At 40.7% G+C, this 13,298-nt stretch overlaps 1 protein-coding gene across 2 annotated transcripts in view; it reads right to left on the bottom strand.

Annotated features, from left to right (window-relative positions):
* FMN1 (formin 1) overlaps positions 1-13,298 on the bottom strand; it is a 396,758-nt gene that overhangs the window by 232,243 nt on the left and 151,217 nt on the right. For both annotated transcript variants that reach the window (XM_065872037.1, XM_065872038.1), the window contains one exon: positions 13,069-13,130. In XM_065872037.1, the coding sequence (XP_065728109.1) occupies positions 13,069-13,130 (62 nt within the window). The remainder of the gene's footprint in view (positions 1-13,068; positions 13,131-13,298) is intronic.

Here is a 13,298-nt window from a genome sequence, read left to right as displayed (position 1 = left end):
TGGAAAGCTCCTTTAATCATCAACAGAAAACCTGGAGCTTTATTAAGAGAAAAAGAGTGAAGGTGACCTCCAGTGGTGAGACTGGGGGATGGCTTCCAAAATAATTGTAATACACAGATAACCGATCACACAGATCCACCTATCTGTGCAATACCTTTCTCAAGTAATACTTTAAATTATGCATATCATATCTATTTTCAACAGGTAGGGGGTCACTGCACACAGAGTATTAAAAGAAAATAAGCAGAAATGTATTACAGAGACACCTACAGCAGCTTTTTTTTTTTTTTTTTCAGGAACCCCCAAAGTTATAGTGTTTAACAGCACAACTGACCAAGGTCCAAGACGTGAAGTTACCATGTTCAGGAAACAGGGTGGGCAGGGGAGGGAAATCACTCTATAAACTAAATCTATCATACGTGGTAAGAAGAAGGCACACTTTATAATTGCCACTCACAAATAATTAAAGAAATTGCCACTCATTTAAGGCAATCAGAACATCTGAGACTTGAGAATTCTCTTAGCTGAGATCGAAGATCGGAAATTTGCAAATCCCATTGAAAGGAGATAATTTTAAAATGCTAACACGGCATAGTCTTTCCCTTCATTAGCCTCTGGGTAACATGAGGGACTTAGTTTACGCTGCCTGTTATTCAGCCTTTATTGTACATTCTGTTCTTTTAACTAAACAGTAAATCCTCTGAGAACATAATCCATGTGGGGATTAAACAAAATAATCCAGCGTATGTGCTAAGTAGAATATCTGGCATATGGTAATATACAATAAATGTTAGCTGCTATTATTAAGTGATGGTTTGTTTTTTTTTAATAAATTTACTTATTTATTTTTGGCTGTGTTGGGTCTTCATTGCTGCGCACGGGCTTTCTCTAGTTGTGGCGAGCGGGGGCTACTCTTCGTTGCGGTGCGCGGGCTTCTCATTGCAGTGACTTATCTTGTTTGTGGAGCACGGGCTCTAGGCGAGCGGGCTTCAGTAGTTGTGGCACGTGGGCTCAGTAGTTGTGGCTCGCGGGCTCTAGAGTGCAGGCTCAGTAGTTGTGGCACACGGGCTTAGTTGCTCCGCGGCATGTGGGATCTTCCCGGAAAAGGGCTCGAACCCGTGTTCCTTGCATTGGCAGGCGGATTCTTAACCACTGCGCCACCAGGGAAGTCCCCTTAAGTGATGTTTTATCTCTAGCACATTTCATATTTGACAGGTGCTCAATGAGTATTTTTATTAAAAAGATAAACTATAAAAAGCAGGGTTATATATATATATAATTGCATTTTAAGGAGTTTATCTTTAGAGCAAGAACAATTTTGAAATGCAATACCTTATAGCAGAGACTTGGGGGGCCCTAACTCTTGGGGTGCTTTCACATATTCAGATATTTCTTTCATAAAATCATGGCAGCAATATTTCCTTTAACAGGCAGTAATGGAAACGAGAGCATCACACATATATCACAAAAATATTAAAAGCAATGCTCTTTGGAACATTAGGTATAATATTAATCACAGAATTTATTTTTATATATATATACAGGTGCATGGTTTATATTGAGTAAACGTTACTGCCAAAGAATACACATCAACAGCCACTGGCTTAAAGTGAACTGAACATGCTGCTCCTTGGAACAAACAGTTATTTATCCGTCATCTACCACTGCCACTGTACCTCCAGTCCCATACTTAGCTAACACAACAGTTGCAATCAGCACCACGTCAACCAAGTTACAATGTCACCATGACCACAGTTTCAGATGAGAAACTGAAGCTCCGAAAGGTTTAGATCATTTAAGGCCACGCATCTAGTTGGTAATGGAGATAGGATTCAAACCAAGGAAGATTCCACACCTGTGTTTCTACTCAGCCGTCCTGCCTAGAGTTGTGTTACATTTCATCCGATGAATGGTTAGTTGATTTCATTATGTGGGTTTATTTTTCAGCAAATTCTGCTGCTAAGGTCCATCGTCCTTAAGGCCTGATATTCTACCCGAGGAGAGATCAAAGGCAAGGGTCAGTCCAGAACCAAGGTCATGGTACAAATCCTCTCTAGGCAAGGACCTTCAAGGTGGAAGAACTTTCAGAGGCTCAGTGTAGAGGCTGAGTGCCGCTTCACAGGGTTGGTGTAAGAACTCATTTAATCCTCATATCACTAAATATCAGCTATTATCACTCCTTCAATAGAAGCAGCTGCGGTGAAATGATCAAAGCGCATGCGCACACACACGCAACACACACAGACATCATATATTCACACTCTAGATTCCAAAGCCCACGTGAGGCGGGACTTGTTAGAAGAAGCACGGGTGCCCATTTATCACAGGTGGGCACATCCTACAAATAGGTGACAACACAGGGAAGAGGCACATCGCCCATTTGCTTAAGGAGTCAGCAATGCTGGAGCTCTGTTGGGGAAGATAGGTTTGAGAACAGCTGAGGAACTATATTCAAATTGCAGAAATCAACAAAGTGAGTAGCTGGCAAGATGCAGAGAAGTTTTGCCACTGTATTTTCTTACTTAATTTATGGTCTCAGAAATTGATTCCTCTGAGATTCAGGTTTCAAATCTCTAAGATGAATATAGACAAATATCAAGATTATGGTGACAAATACTAGAGGCTCTTCCTCAAGCTGGGCTCAGGACCAGCTACGAGAAATGCAGTTCTAGGTGCTCTTTTCTTCTATACTTAGGTAGGAAGAACAGTTCGTCATTTCTGAACCCAGCGAAATAAGAGGTCTCTGTTGCTCTTTTTTCTTTCTTTATAAACATCACATAAATGTCACCATTTTTTTGTTTTTTTACCATAGAAAGAGCTTGTACAGGATAAAAATAAGGGATGATCTGCAGAAGTCTTTGCCACAGGATGAGGGGAAGAGGGAAAATGAAAAGTTAGAAAACCATTATACTAGAGAAAATGCGTCAAATCAGCTGACAAGTGGACAGTGGAAACAGAGTAGATTTAGAAACCAGACAGACCTGGTTAGGAGATCTTGCCATTCCACCAGCCAGCTATGAAAACACAGGACAGCACTTAACTTCCGAGCCTCACTTGTTTAGAAATTACGTATATAAAGCACCAAGTAGAGTGCCTGGCCGTTTGTACTTCATATTCAACAATTATGGTCATAACCATCTCCAATTAAGTCAGAAAGCAAAGGGTACTCAGCATTTAAACTCTGAAAATCAAACAAAGCTTCTCCCTATTGCTTCCTAAAAATGCAGTAGAGGGCTTCCCTGGTGGCGCAGTGGTTGAGAGTCTGCCTGCCAATGCTGGGGACACAGGTTCGTGCCCCGGTCCGGGAAGATCCCACATGCCGCGAAGCGGCTGGTCCCGTGAGCCATGGCCGCTGAGCCTGCACTTCCGGAGCCTGTGCTCTGCAACGGGAGAGGCCACAACAGTGAGAGGCCCGCGTACCGGGAAAAAAAAAAAAAAAAAAAAAGTAGTAGAACACCAACCACACCCAAGTGTTTGCACAAAGAGCTATCTCTTGCTCACCCTTCCAACACAGCTGCCCTCTCTATTCCATCAATAGCCCTTTCAGGGAAGGACAGGAGGAAGAAAGAAAGGGAATAAGGAAGGAAGGAAAAAGGAAGAGAAAAGAAATGTAAGAGCCCACAAAGGTCTAAAAGCTCCAAGGATGTTTGCTTGGTGCGCATGAAACCATGGAGGAAAGAGGATGAGGACTTTCTTACTTAGCCTCTCCAAGCTCTACACCGGGGGTCACCAGCATGGATGTCTACAGGGCCTGGCAATCAACAGCAGCAAGACAACAGGGAACGTGGGGAAGAGTTGTGGCAAATTAAGAGTACACGTGCTCATTTAAATTGATTCAGGGGTGACTTTTTTTTTTTTTTTTTTTAAATTAATTAATTAATTTATTTTTGGCTGTGTTGGGTCTTCGTTTCTGTGTGAGGGCTTTCTCTAGTTGTGGCAAGTGGGGGCCACTCTTCATCGTGGTGCGCGGGCCTCTCACTATCGCGGCCTCTCTTGTTGCGGAGCAAAGGCTGAGACGCGCAGGCTCAGTAGTTGTGGCTCATGGGCCCAGCTGCTCCGCGGCATGTGGGATCCTCCCAGACCAGGGCTCGAACCCGTGTCCCCTGCATTGGCAGGCAGACTCTCAACCACTGCGCCACCAGGGAAGCCCCAGGGGTGACTTTTTAAATGACATTAACATGAGCAAACTCACTCCTTTGGATTGTGTTTGATGGCGCCATAAAGTTAAGAACTCTTTGGCTCTCCTAATGCTACCTCTAAAACAGCTTTCTACTGAAATACCTTGAGTCATGAAGAAATTTCTAGCAACGTCCAGTCATACTGCTCAGCAACTATTCATCATATTATGACTCATTGCCCAGCACTGCTGCAGGTAATGTGGGACCAGGGGACCTCAAAGACTTCTGGGATGAGTTGAGGCGGACACACGGGCCCACTCTTCCCAGGCCAGAAATAATTGAACTTCAGAAGGAAATGTAGACTACCTAGTCCTATACTCTTACTTTATGGGTAAAAAAACCTATTACTCACCCAATGGTACACGACTGTACAAATCACACAGCATTATGAAGCAAGGCAGGACAAGTGTGGGGAGAAGGAAGCACTCCCCACAGGCTCAGCGTACTTCATTCTCTTCCTCGTTTCTCATGAAGAGTCAAAAAAGCAAAAGCCTATGCCAGAAACTAACACAACATTGTAAATCAACCATACTTCAATTTAAAAACATTTTTTAAAAAGCAAAGGCCAACATTCAAAAAGTCACTGGTCCAACATCAGCCTGTCCCCTAAAGTCAAAAACTATTGAAAAAAGAATAACCACCTGGGCCCACATGAGTGACTCAAGTTCAGAGTTTAAGACTCGGTGGGGTTTTTACAGCAGCACTATTCACAACAGCCAAAACATGGAAATAACCTAAATGCCCATCATCAGATGAATGGATAAAGAAGATGTGGTACATATATACAATGGAATACTACTCAGCCATGAAAAAGAACAAAATGATGCCATCTGAAACAACATGGATGGACCTAGAAATTATCACACTAAGTGAAGTAAGTCAGATAAAGACAAATACCACTTGATATTATTTACATGTGGAATCTAAAATACGGCACATATGAACCTATCTACAAAACAGAAACAGACTCAACTCACAGACACAGAGATCAGACTTGTGCTTGCCAAGGGGGAGGCAGGTGGGAGAGGGATGGACTGGGAATTTGGGGTTGCAAACTAAATATTACATTTAGAATGGATAAACAACAAGGTCTTACTGTATAGCACAAGGAACTATATTCAATCTCCTGGGATAAACCATAATGAAAAAGAATGTTAAAAAAAAAAGAATGTGTGTGTGTGTGTGTGTGTCTGTGTGTGTGCGTGTGTATGTGTAAAACTGAGTCACTTTGCTGTACAGCAGAGATTGGCACAACACGGTAAATCAACTATACTTCAATTTAAAAAAATAGAAGACTCAGCGGGGATGTTTGGAGCCCATGGCCTCTGAGAGGTAAACAAAGCCGGCATCAGCCTCAGTGATACAAATGAAAGTAAAGCACACACTCTTCATTCTACAACCATTTTCCCTCTATCAGCAAATGCAGCTTGAAAAAATAACGGAATTATATGGGGCAAGACAGCATCTTGAAGGCTGAGACAAAGGGCTCCTGGGCTAAGTCAGCTAGGGAATTAATTGCTTTGTGTTTTCCATCAAAGTTCAACTCCAAATATATCTGCAAGCTTCTAGGTAGCCAGGGGCCCAACAGGCATCTCAACACCAGCAAACCAGCAAATCTACTAAACTCCTAACATTGTACTGTATATACACAATGAAACAATAAATTAAAATAATATTTCCCAACACTCTGTCTTCTTTCCTGGCATCTCGGTAATGAAATATCGGCACTTAGGGGAATACCATAATGGTTTAATGAAATCATCATATTTCATATTTGCAAAAGTTTTGTTTATCAATCTACAAATTACTCCCCTTCCCTCAAAGTATTCTCCATAAATTAATAGATTCAAATGTGTTGTATTGATAACAAAGAACATAACAGATGGGAAAGGCTCAGGATGTACGTGTCTTTATAAATTTAGCTGTATCGGCTCAAGTTTGTACTCAATTTTGTTTCAACAGCAGTGTGTTTACTATTAGAAATGGACCAGTGGGGTGGGTTGGAGAGACAAAAGTAAGGAAGTCTACAAGTTCCTCTTAGTGGAGGCCAACATACCATTTGGTTCTCTGGGGGACCACGAGGTAGAATGCAAGTTAATTTCTAGTTTGGCGCCCATCCCTGGATCACTTCACAGTAGGAGTTACCAGATTAGAAATGTGCCGGTGTTGCACAATGAGCAGGGGCCTGCCAGAGGCCATTGCTCAGTCAAGTTTCCCCTTAGTGAAGGACTGTGCCTGTGATGAATGGGGTAAATAGAAAAGGTTCCCGTAAAGGAAATGTGACGGCTGGCTAGTTCTTTTTCTTCTGTCCCACAACCCAAAGAACATTAGTTAATAACAGATAAAACAATGTGTCATTTCCATGGCACTTACTTCCAAACTGCTGAAAGTGCTGGTCAAAAACAATATTCTTAAATTATCCAAGCTCCTCAAAAGCCAGATGTGGGGCACGCATTGTTTTTTTTTTCGACTTTCAAAATTGAAGAAGTCAAGAGTCAAAGAAGTCCTACCCGTCCCTCATGCTTTTCTCCCGTCAGAAAGAAGAACCGGCCCTCCTATCGAAGCTGCATTTACCATTCTGAGAAGCTGCATCCCCTCCCTGACTCAGGTATCCTAATCAGCCCTGGGAGGCTCGAGGGCAGAGTGTCACTGAACACCCGAACAGTGTCCCACGGAAGCAAGCAGAGCTGAGAAGAGCCCCTCCCCGGCTTAGAAAGGGGAACCTCCGGAAGAAGCCAAAAGGAAAACGGGGGAGGGGGGTGTAAATAACAGGGCTTTGGAGACTGAGTTACATAACCCTAAGGCTGAAAGGACACCGTGGTGGACAAATTGAAATTTTAAAAAATGTATGCTTGGGCCAATAATAAAAATTCAAAGGTACTATTAGTATATGGCCTGGTCCGTCCCTCATTTTATAAATTAGGAAACTGAGTCCAAAAAATTGCCCGAAGTTCACATTGTTCTTCGTCCCCAAAGTAAGACCTCACTCCAGACCTTCTGTTTCTAGATCTAACATTCTTTCCATTAATGTTGCACTGATTAATAGAAAGAGCATCGGCTTCAAAGTCAGACAGATCTAGGTGGATTCAAATTCAGGTTCCTCCACTTACTAGTCTAGGACTTCTGACAATTCATGGTCTCTGGGAGCCTCAGGCTCTGTCATGTATAAAATGGGGACAAATCTATTACTTTGCTTATATTTCTACATTTACTCTTTATGATACAAACGCCAAATGCATAGAACAAAGGTCGGCACACAGTGAGGATCTGATTACATTTAGGTGCTAATGTTTTTGAATCATAGGTTGTTAGATATTTCAAAGAAATATCTATGTATCATCTCTGTGCCAAGCACTTTGCTGGGTTCTTTCAAAGACAGAAAGAAAACTGCTCCCCCCAGGTGCCTACAATCAGATTAATAAGCAGGACCTTGATAGCATGAAAAGGTGATGAGACCACTCAAAGGATTTCACTTGAACTCAGAATGTGCCTTGTACATTAAGATTATACGAATCAACATAGAGTAGTTCAGAAACATCAGTTACTTGGAGGAAAAAAAGAATTATGTGAGAAACAAGCTATACAGTCCTCCTTCCCTCCCTCCCTCCATTCTTCTCTATTCATGGTAAAGCTCTAACAGGGGAACAAGATACTTTTCAAATTTATTTGACCATGAAATACTTTTGTCAAGGAGCATTTCAGAGGCTCACCGTTCAGTAGAATGAGCTTTGGGAAAGCCCGGTTTAGACCCCCTGATATAGATAGAGCACAGATGCCGAAGAACAGCTGGAAGATCATGGAAAAGTCACCCTCAAAGAATAAGTCAAAGTCCCAGGGAAGTCCTCAACCAAACGAGCCTGAGGACCACTCTAAACTCAAGCTGCCTAATTATAAGGAGACCTATGCAAGGCAAAAGGAATGAGAAATAGTATTTACTGAGCATGTGTTGGTAACCGGGTATACGTCATATTGAACAATCCTAGAAGGGAGGCATCATCAAATTATCATAATTTTTTAAATTATTTTTTTAATTGAGCTATAGTTGATATATAATATTTTATAAGTTACAGATGTACAACACAGTGATTCACAATTTGTAAAGGTTATACTCCATTTACAGTTATTGTAAAATATTGGTTATATTCCCTGTGCTGTACTATATACCCTTGTAGCTTATTTATTTATATTTTAGTATATAAAATTGATTTATATAGATTATATTGCTTTATTGAGTTTTTTAAATCATAAAACTAGTACATATGCATGTTGAAAATTCAAGGAATTCAGAACTGCCTAATTAACAAAGAAAAATATCCTAACCTGGCAACCACTGTAAACATTATGGGAAATAAAATTTTCAAATCACTATTTATGAGCCCACACAGGCACATACACACAATTTTTATGATAGGAATCATACCACTAATAGGCAACTTAATTTTTTTTTACTCAATAATGTTTAATCTATCTTAAATATCAGTACTACATTCTACAGTGTAGTGAGCATCTGTTATTTTTTTTAAACATCTTTATTGGACTATAATTGCTTTACAATGGTGTGTTAATTACTGCTTTATAACAAAGTGAATCAGCTATACATATACATATATCGCCACATCTCCTCCCTCTTGCGTCTCCCTCCCACCCTCCCTATCCCATCCCTCTAGGTGGTCACAAAGCACTGAGATGATCTCCCTGTGTTATGTGGCTGCTTCCCACTAGCTTATTTATTTTATACATAATAGTTTGTACCTCTTAATCCCTTACCCCTATCTTGCCCCTCCCCTCTTCCCTTTCCCCACTAGTAACCACTAGTTACTATATCTGTGAGTCTATTTTGTTAGATTCACTAGCTTGTCTTATTTTTTTAGATTCCACATATAAATGATATCATACAGTAATTGTCTTTCTCTGACTTATTTCACTTAGCATAACACCCTCTAAGTCCATCCATGTTGTTGCAAATGGCCAAATTTCATTCTTTTCTATGGCTGAGTAGTATTCCACTGTATGTATAGTTGGATGTATAGGATGGACAGTTAGGTTGCTTCCATATCTTGGTAATTGTAAACAATGCTGCTATGTACAGTGGGGTGCATGTCTTTTTGAATTAGTGTTTTTGTTTTTTTCAGATATACACCCAGGAGTGGAACTGCTGGGTCATATGGCAGTTCTGTTTTTAGTTTTTTGAGAAACCTCCATACTGTTTTCCACAGTGGCTGCACCAATTTATATTCCCACCAACAGTGTAGGAGGGTTCCATTTTCTCCACATCCTTGCCAACATTTGTTATTTGTGCATCAATATAATTATTATTGCACAAATGCTGAAACTGAGAGAAGTCCCAGAGACGTTGACTAATTTCCTAATGTCACCATGTAAGGAGTTGAACTGAATCCTGACTCGAAAACCTGAGTTCTTTCATACTCTCGTCACGCATAAAATAGTATCACACCTGGTTCTCTGACTACGATAAGACAAAGCTCAACTATGTAGAGAAAGATTTTCCACGAGAGCTGTGATAGTGACTGTCAAACCTTGCTCCTAGACAATCCTGAAGGAAAAACTCTTCATTTATACCGTGGTAAAATTAGTTTTATCACATGCCTTAAAAGGGCAGGTGTGAACTATGTTTCTACCCAATGGCCATGAACTTGTTATGCAATGGCTACCACAAGCAAAACTTTCTCAAATAAGTATCTGTAAATGTAAGGTGCCACTTTTTCAAAAATAAAATCAGTAACACAGAATTACTCAAAACTGAAAACTGAACTAGATGATACTGAATATTATGAAGTGATCATATACTCTCTAAGGCAGAGTTTGCTACATAAAGGGCATATTAGGCAAAATTTAAGAATTTTGCTGGTTATAATCATAAATGACATGAAATAGTCAAGCCATGGAAAATGTCTGACCTGCCACCACTCTCCTGCTGGAGCTTTCAGTAGAAAAGTCAGTCAAGTGCTTTGAGTTGAAGGTATATATAAATTGATGGAATTTGGAAATGGATTCATTCAAGTCGTCAATAATTTTTTGCTTTTGAACTACAGGGAGACTATGTATCTAAGGTGCTACACGTTTTGAAAAGTTGGTCCCAGGACCAAGCCCTTTCTAGAGCACAGCCTTCCACAAATGTGGGCTACAGAGCATGCGTGAGATTACCACTCCAGACTCCCCACTTACAAGCCTTGGGACTCTGGGCTGAAAGTTTCAACTTCCAATCAAATCACTTAAAATGGTAAGGATTCCATTTTCCAGGTGGGGGAATTGAACAATTAAATGACTTCCCTACAGATCTATGGTCTAAAACAGAATAGCAAACTGAGTTTAGGTTCTCTGTTGAACCATGCTATTTCTTTAAAGTCTATGAAAACAGTCTCAAAAAACTAAATGTCATACATATCAAATCTTGTATATGGCGATAGAATGGATCACTTTTCTTGTATCCTTTAAGCATGGAACCTTTCTTATTCTAGAAAGGCATTTTGAAGAAGTCCTGAAATACGTCTGACTTCTCCGTGACCTGTTAAGTGGAGAAAGAAAATCTAACAGGCAATGAAGGCTGCAAGTGGAAATCCATATAAAGAAATGAGTAAGGAAACAGCTGCTCACCAATTGTCTTTAACCAGTCCTGTGACAGGAGATGTGACTTTGTTACTTTGTGGAATAAAACAGGTGGAGATGGTATTATTCAGTGAGTACCCCAAGAGTGCAGCCAGGCTGGGTTGTTGTTTTACAAATTTGTGTCTGTTCTGACTGGTTGGTGTTGCTACCCACCTAGTTATTTTCTACATCTCCCAGAGAGCAGGGGTTCATGACGGCATACAGGAGCCAGGCAGGGAAAACGGCCCACAATGGGAACAGTGGCAAACTAGAGAACACGTGTCCTCGTCGAAGTGACGTCTGCCCCTTAACCCCAGCAGGTTAAAGCCATACAGGAAAATAAGCCCAACACTGCCAGCTTTTCCAATTTTTTTTTTAGAAGCAGCTAGCAATCTCTCCATATTTGAAACTATTCCTAATTGAATCTTTAAAATTCTCTGTTTGCCTACAAGACACTTCTCTAGGTCAGATGAGGAATAAGAGTTGCCAGTTTCCTATCGCGAGCTGTCAGACTGCTGGACTAGTTCCCAACTACAGTTCAGCGTACAGATGGGGTACACTGCCCCATCCGTACGCTGATGGCGATAGCGTGCCATTGCCACAGCGTTTCAGCAAGTTGGTATAAATCATCAATATGGGACTTTTTTTTAGTTTACTAACAGCATTACAAGAACGTAATTATTTCAGAGATACTTAAAACTGAAGGTATAATTAGGAACATTTTTTAACGTTTACTACTGTCAATCATATCTTGGTCTAACCTTTATTTTAAGTGGAGATCATGATCCCAATATACTTTTTCCCCTTCCATTTACTCTTCTCTTCCCCTTCTCCAACCGTCTCCTAGTTTGAGATGTGAGATCATGGGACTTTTGTGGAGATGAAAAGACGTGAAATAATGCACAGAACATGCCTAGAAAAATGCCCAGCACAAAGGAAGAACCCGGAGATTGTAAGTACCTGTGGTTCCTGTGAATATTATTTAGCTGTCAAAGTCCTCCCAGGGCTGGTCTACAACTTGAGGAAGGTACTGTTAACTCTTATAGCTGAGCTGTTAAAAAGACTTCTCACAGAATCACTTCTGTACCACCCTCTTTAGCAATCTGCCTCTTAAATTAATCCCTACTTCAGCTTCTCTGAGACAGCTGAGAATCTTTTGCACACCAGAACAAAGGAAAAAAGGTCTCTGTAGAACCTTTGGCAACAAAGGAGATAAGGGCCTCCCCCTCTCTTTGTCCCCTAGGAGTCAGAGGTACTTTTCCACTTTTTTGTTTCTTTGTGAAATGGACTCATTCTCTCCTCCAAACTACTTAAACCAAGCTGGAGAGGGGTGGCCTGTATTCATACCCCATATGACTTATTTAATGGTCTTTCTGCTACCTGCAGTGACTTCATATACAGTCCAGTACACCATCACAGTTATTTTTAAAAGGATATTATCATTTAATGGAAAGAAGAATATTTGATCCACACACTCACTGACTTAGCATGTAATGAGTTAAGCACTATACATACTACCAAGTTTGATTTGAATTTCGCTAATATTCTCTCCTGAGATATGGGGTCAACCCCAGCCATCAGTAAACTAGAATCAGTGCCTGATTCAATATTTAGTTATGTGAAATTAAGACTCTCAAACTTCCTGTTACAGGCACAGCAAGCAAATACCAAACAGAGGGAATGGTAATGAGTGGGACAAAGGAAATGATCCCTCAGACTTTCTGGGCTTCACAAAGGAGATCAAGTCAGCAACTTCCAAGCACTCCCTGGGGATATGGAATGGCTGGCCCAGCACAACTCTTCCTCCTACTAGGGCCACTTCCTTAAGTGCTCTAATCTGCTTGACATCACATTGCAGACATATGCTAAGCGACAGACAGATACGAACACATGGCTGGGAGGATGTCCAACAAAATAATTCGCACTGTGCGCAGGAAACAATCTTTCAAAGCCTTCTTATAAACAGTAAAAGCGTAAATACTCTTATCTTCTTGCCTGCTTTCCAAATAAAACCATCATTGTCTCCAATCAAGTCCTTTTCCCAAATGCATTTGTGGTTTTTTTTGTTTGTTTGTTTTTGTTTTTTTTAAATAGGAATTGAATTCCATTAAAAATGGAGTTCAAGGCTTTCATCCCCAGGATAAACTCAAGGCCCGGTGGCAGGTGCAAGGTGCAGATGCTGTCTAGGTAAATATGTCAACAAAAGCAGAGTCTTTACTTCAGCACATGAGAAAACCAAGTATCAGTCTCAGATAACCAGTTCAGGAGAATCAAAGAGATATACCTGCAGGTTTTCAATTTCTTCTTTGTGCTCCCTCTTCAAGTGTAGAATAGCAGCTTGGTATTCTGTAATCACAAGAGAAGCCAATTACAAAGAAGCACAAAATTAGGCACAAAATTCAAGTGAATATTTCCAAGATTCCAGAGGCCCTCCTACAAGTCAACTGAGTAAATAAATACCACAGTTTGACATTAACCTGATAAGAGATGATGAAAACGGGGGCAAATCAGAGC

This window comes from Phocoena phocoena, chromosome 2 (genome assembly GCF_963924675.1).
Source record: "Phocoena phocoena chromosome 2, mPhoPho1.1, whole genome shotgun sequence".
Taxonomy (NCBI): domain Eukaryota; kingdom Metazoa; phylum Chordata; class Mammalia; order Artiodactyla; family Phocoenidae; genus Phocoena; species Phocoena phocoena.
This window is presented reverse-complemented; position numbering and strand designations above follow the sequence as displayed.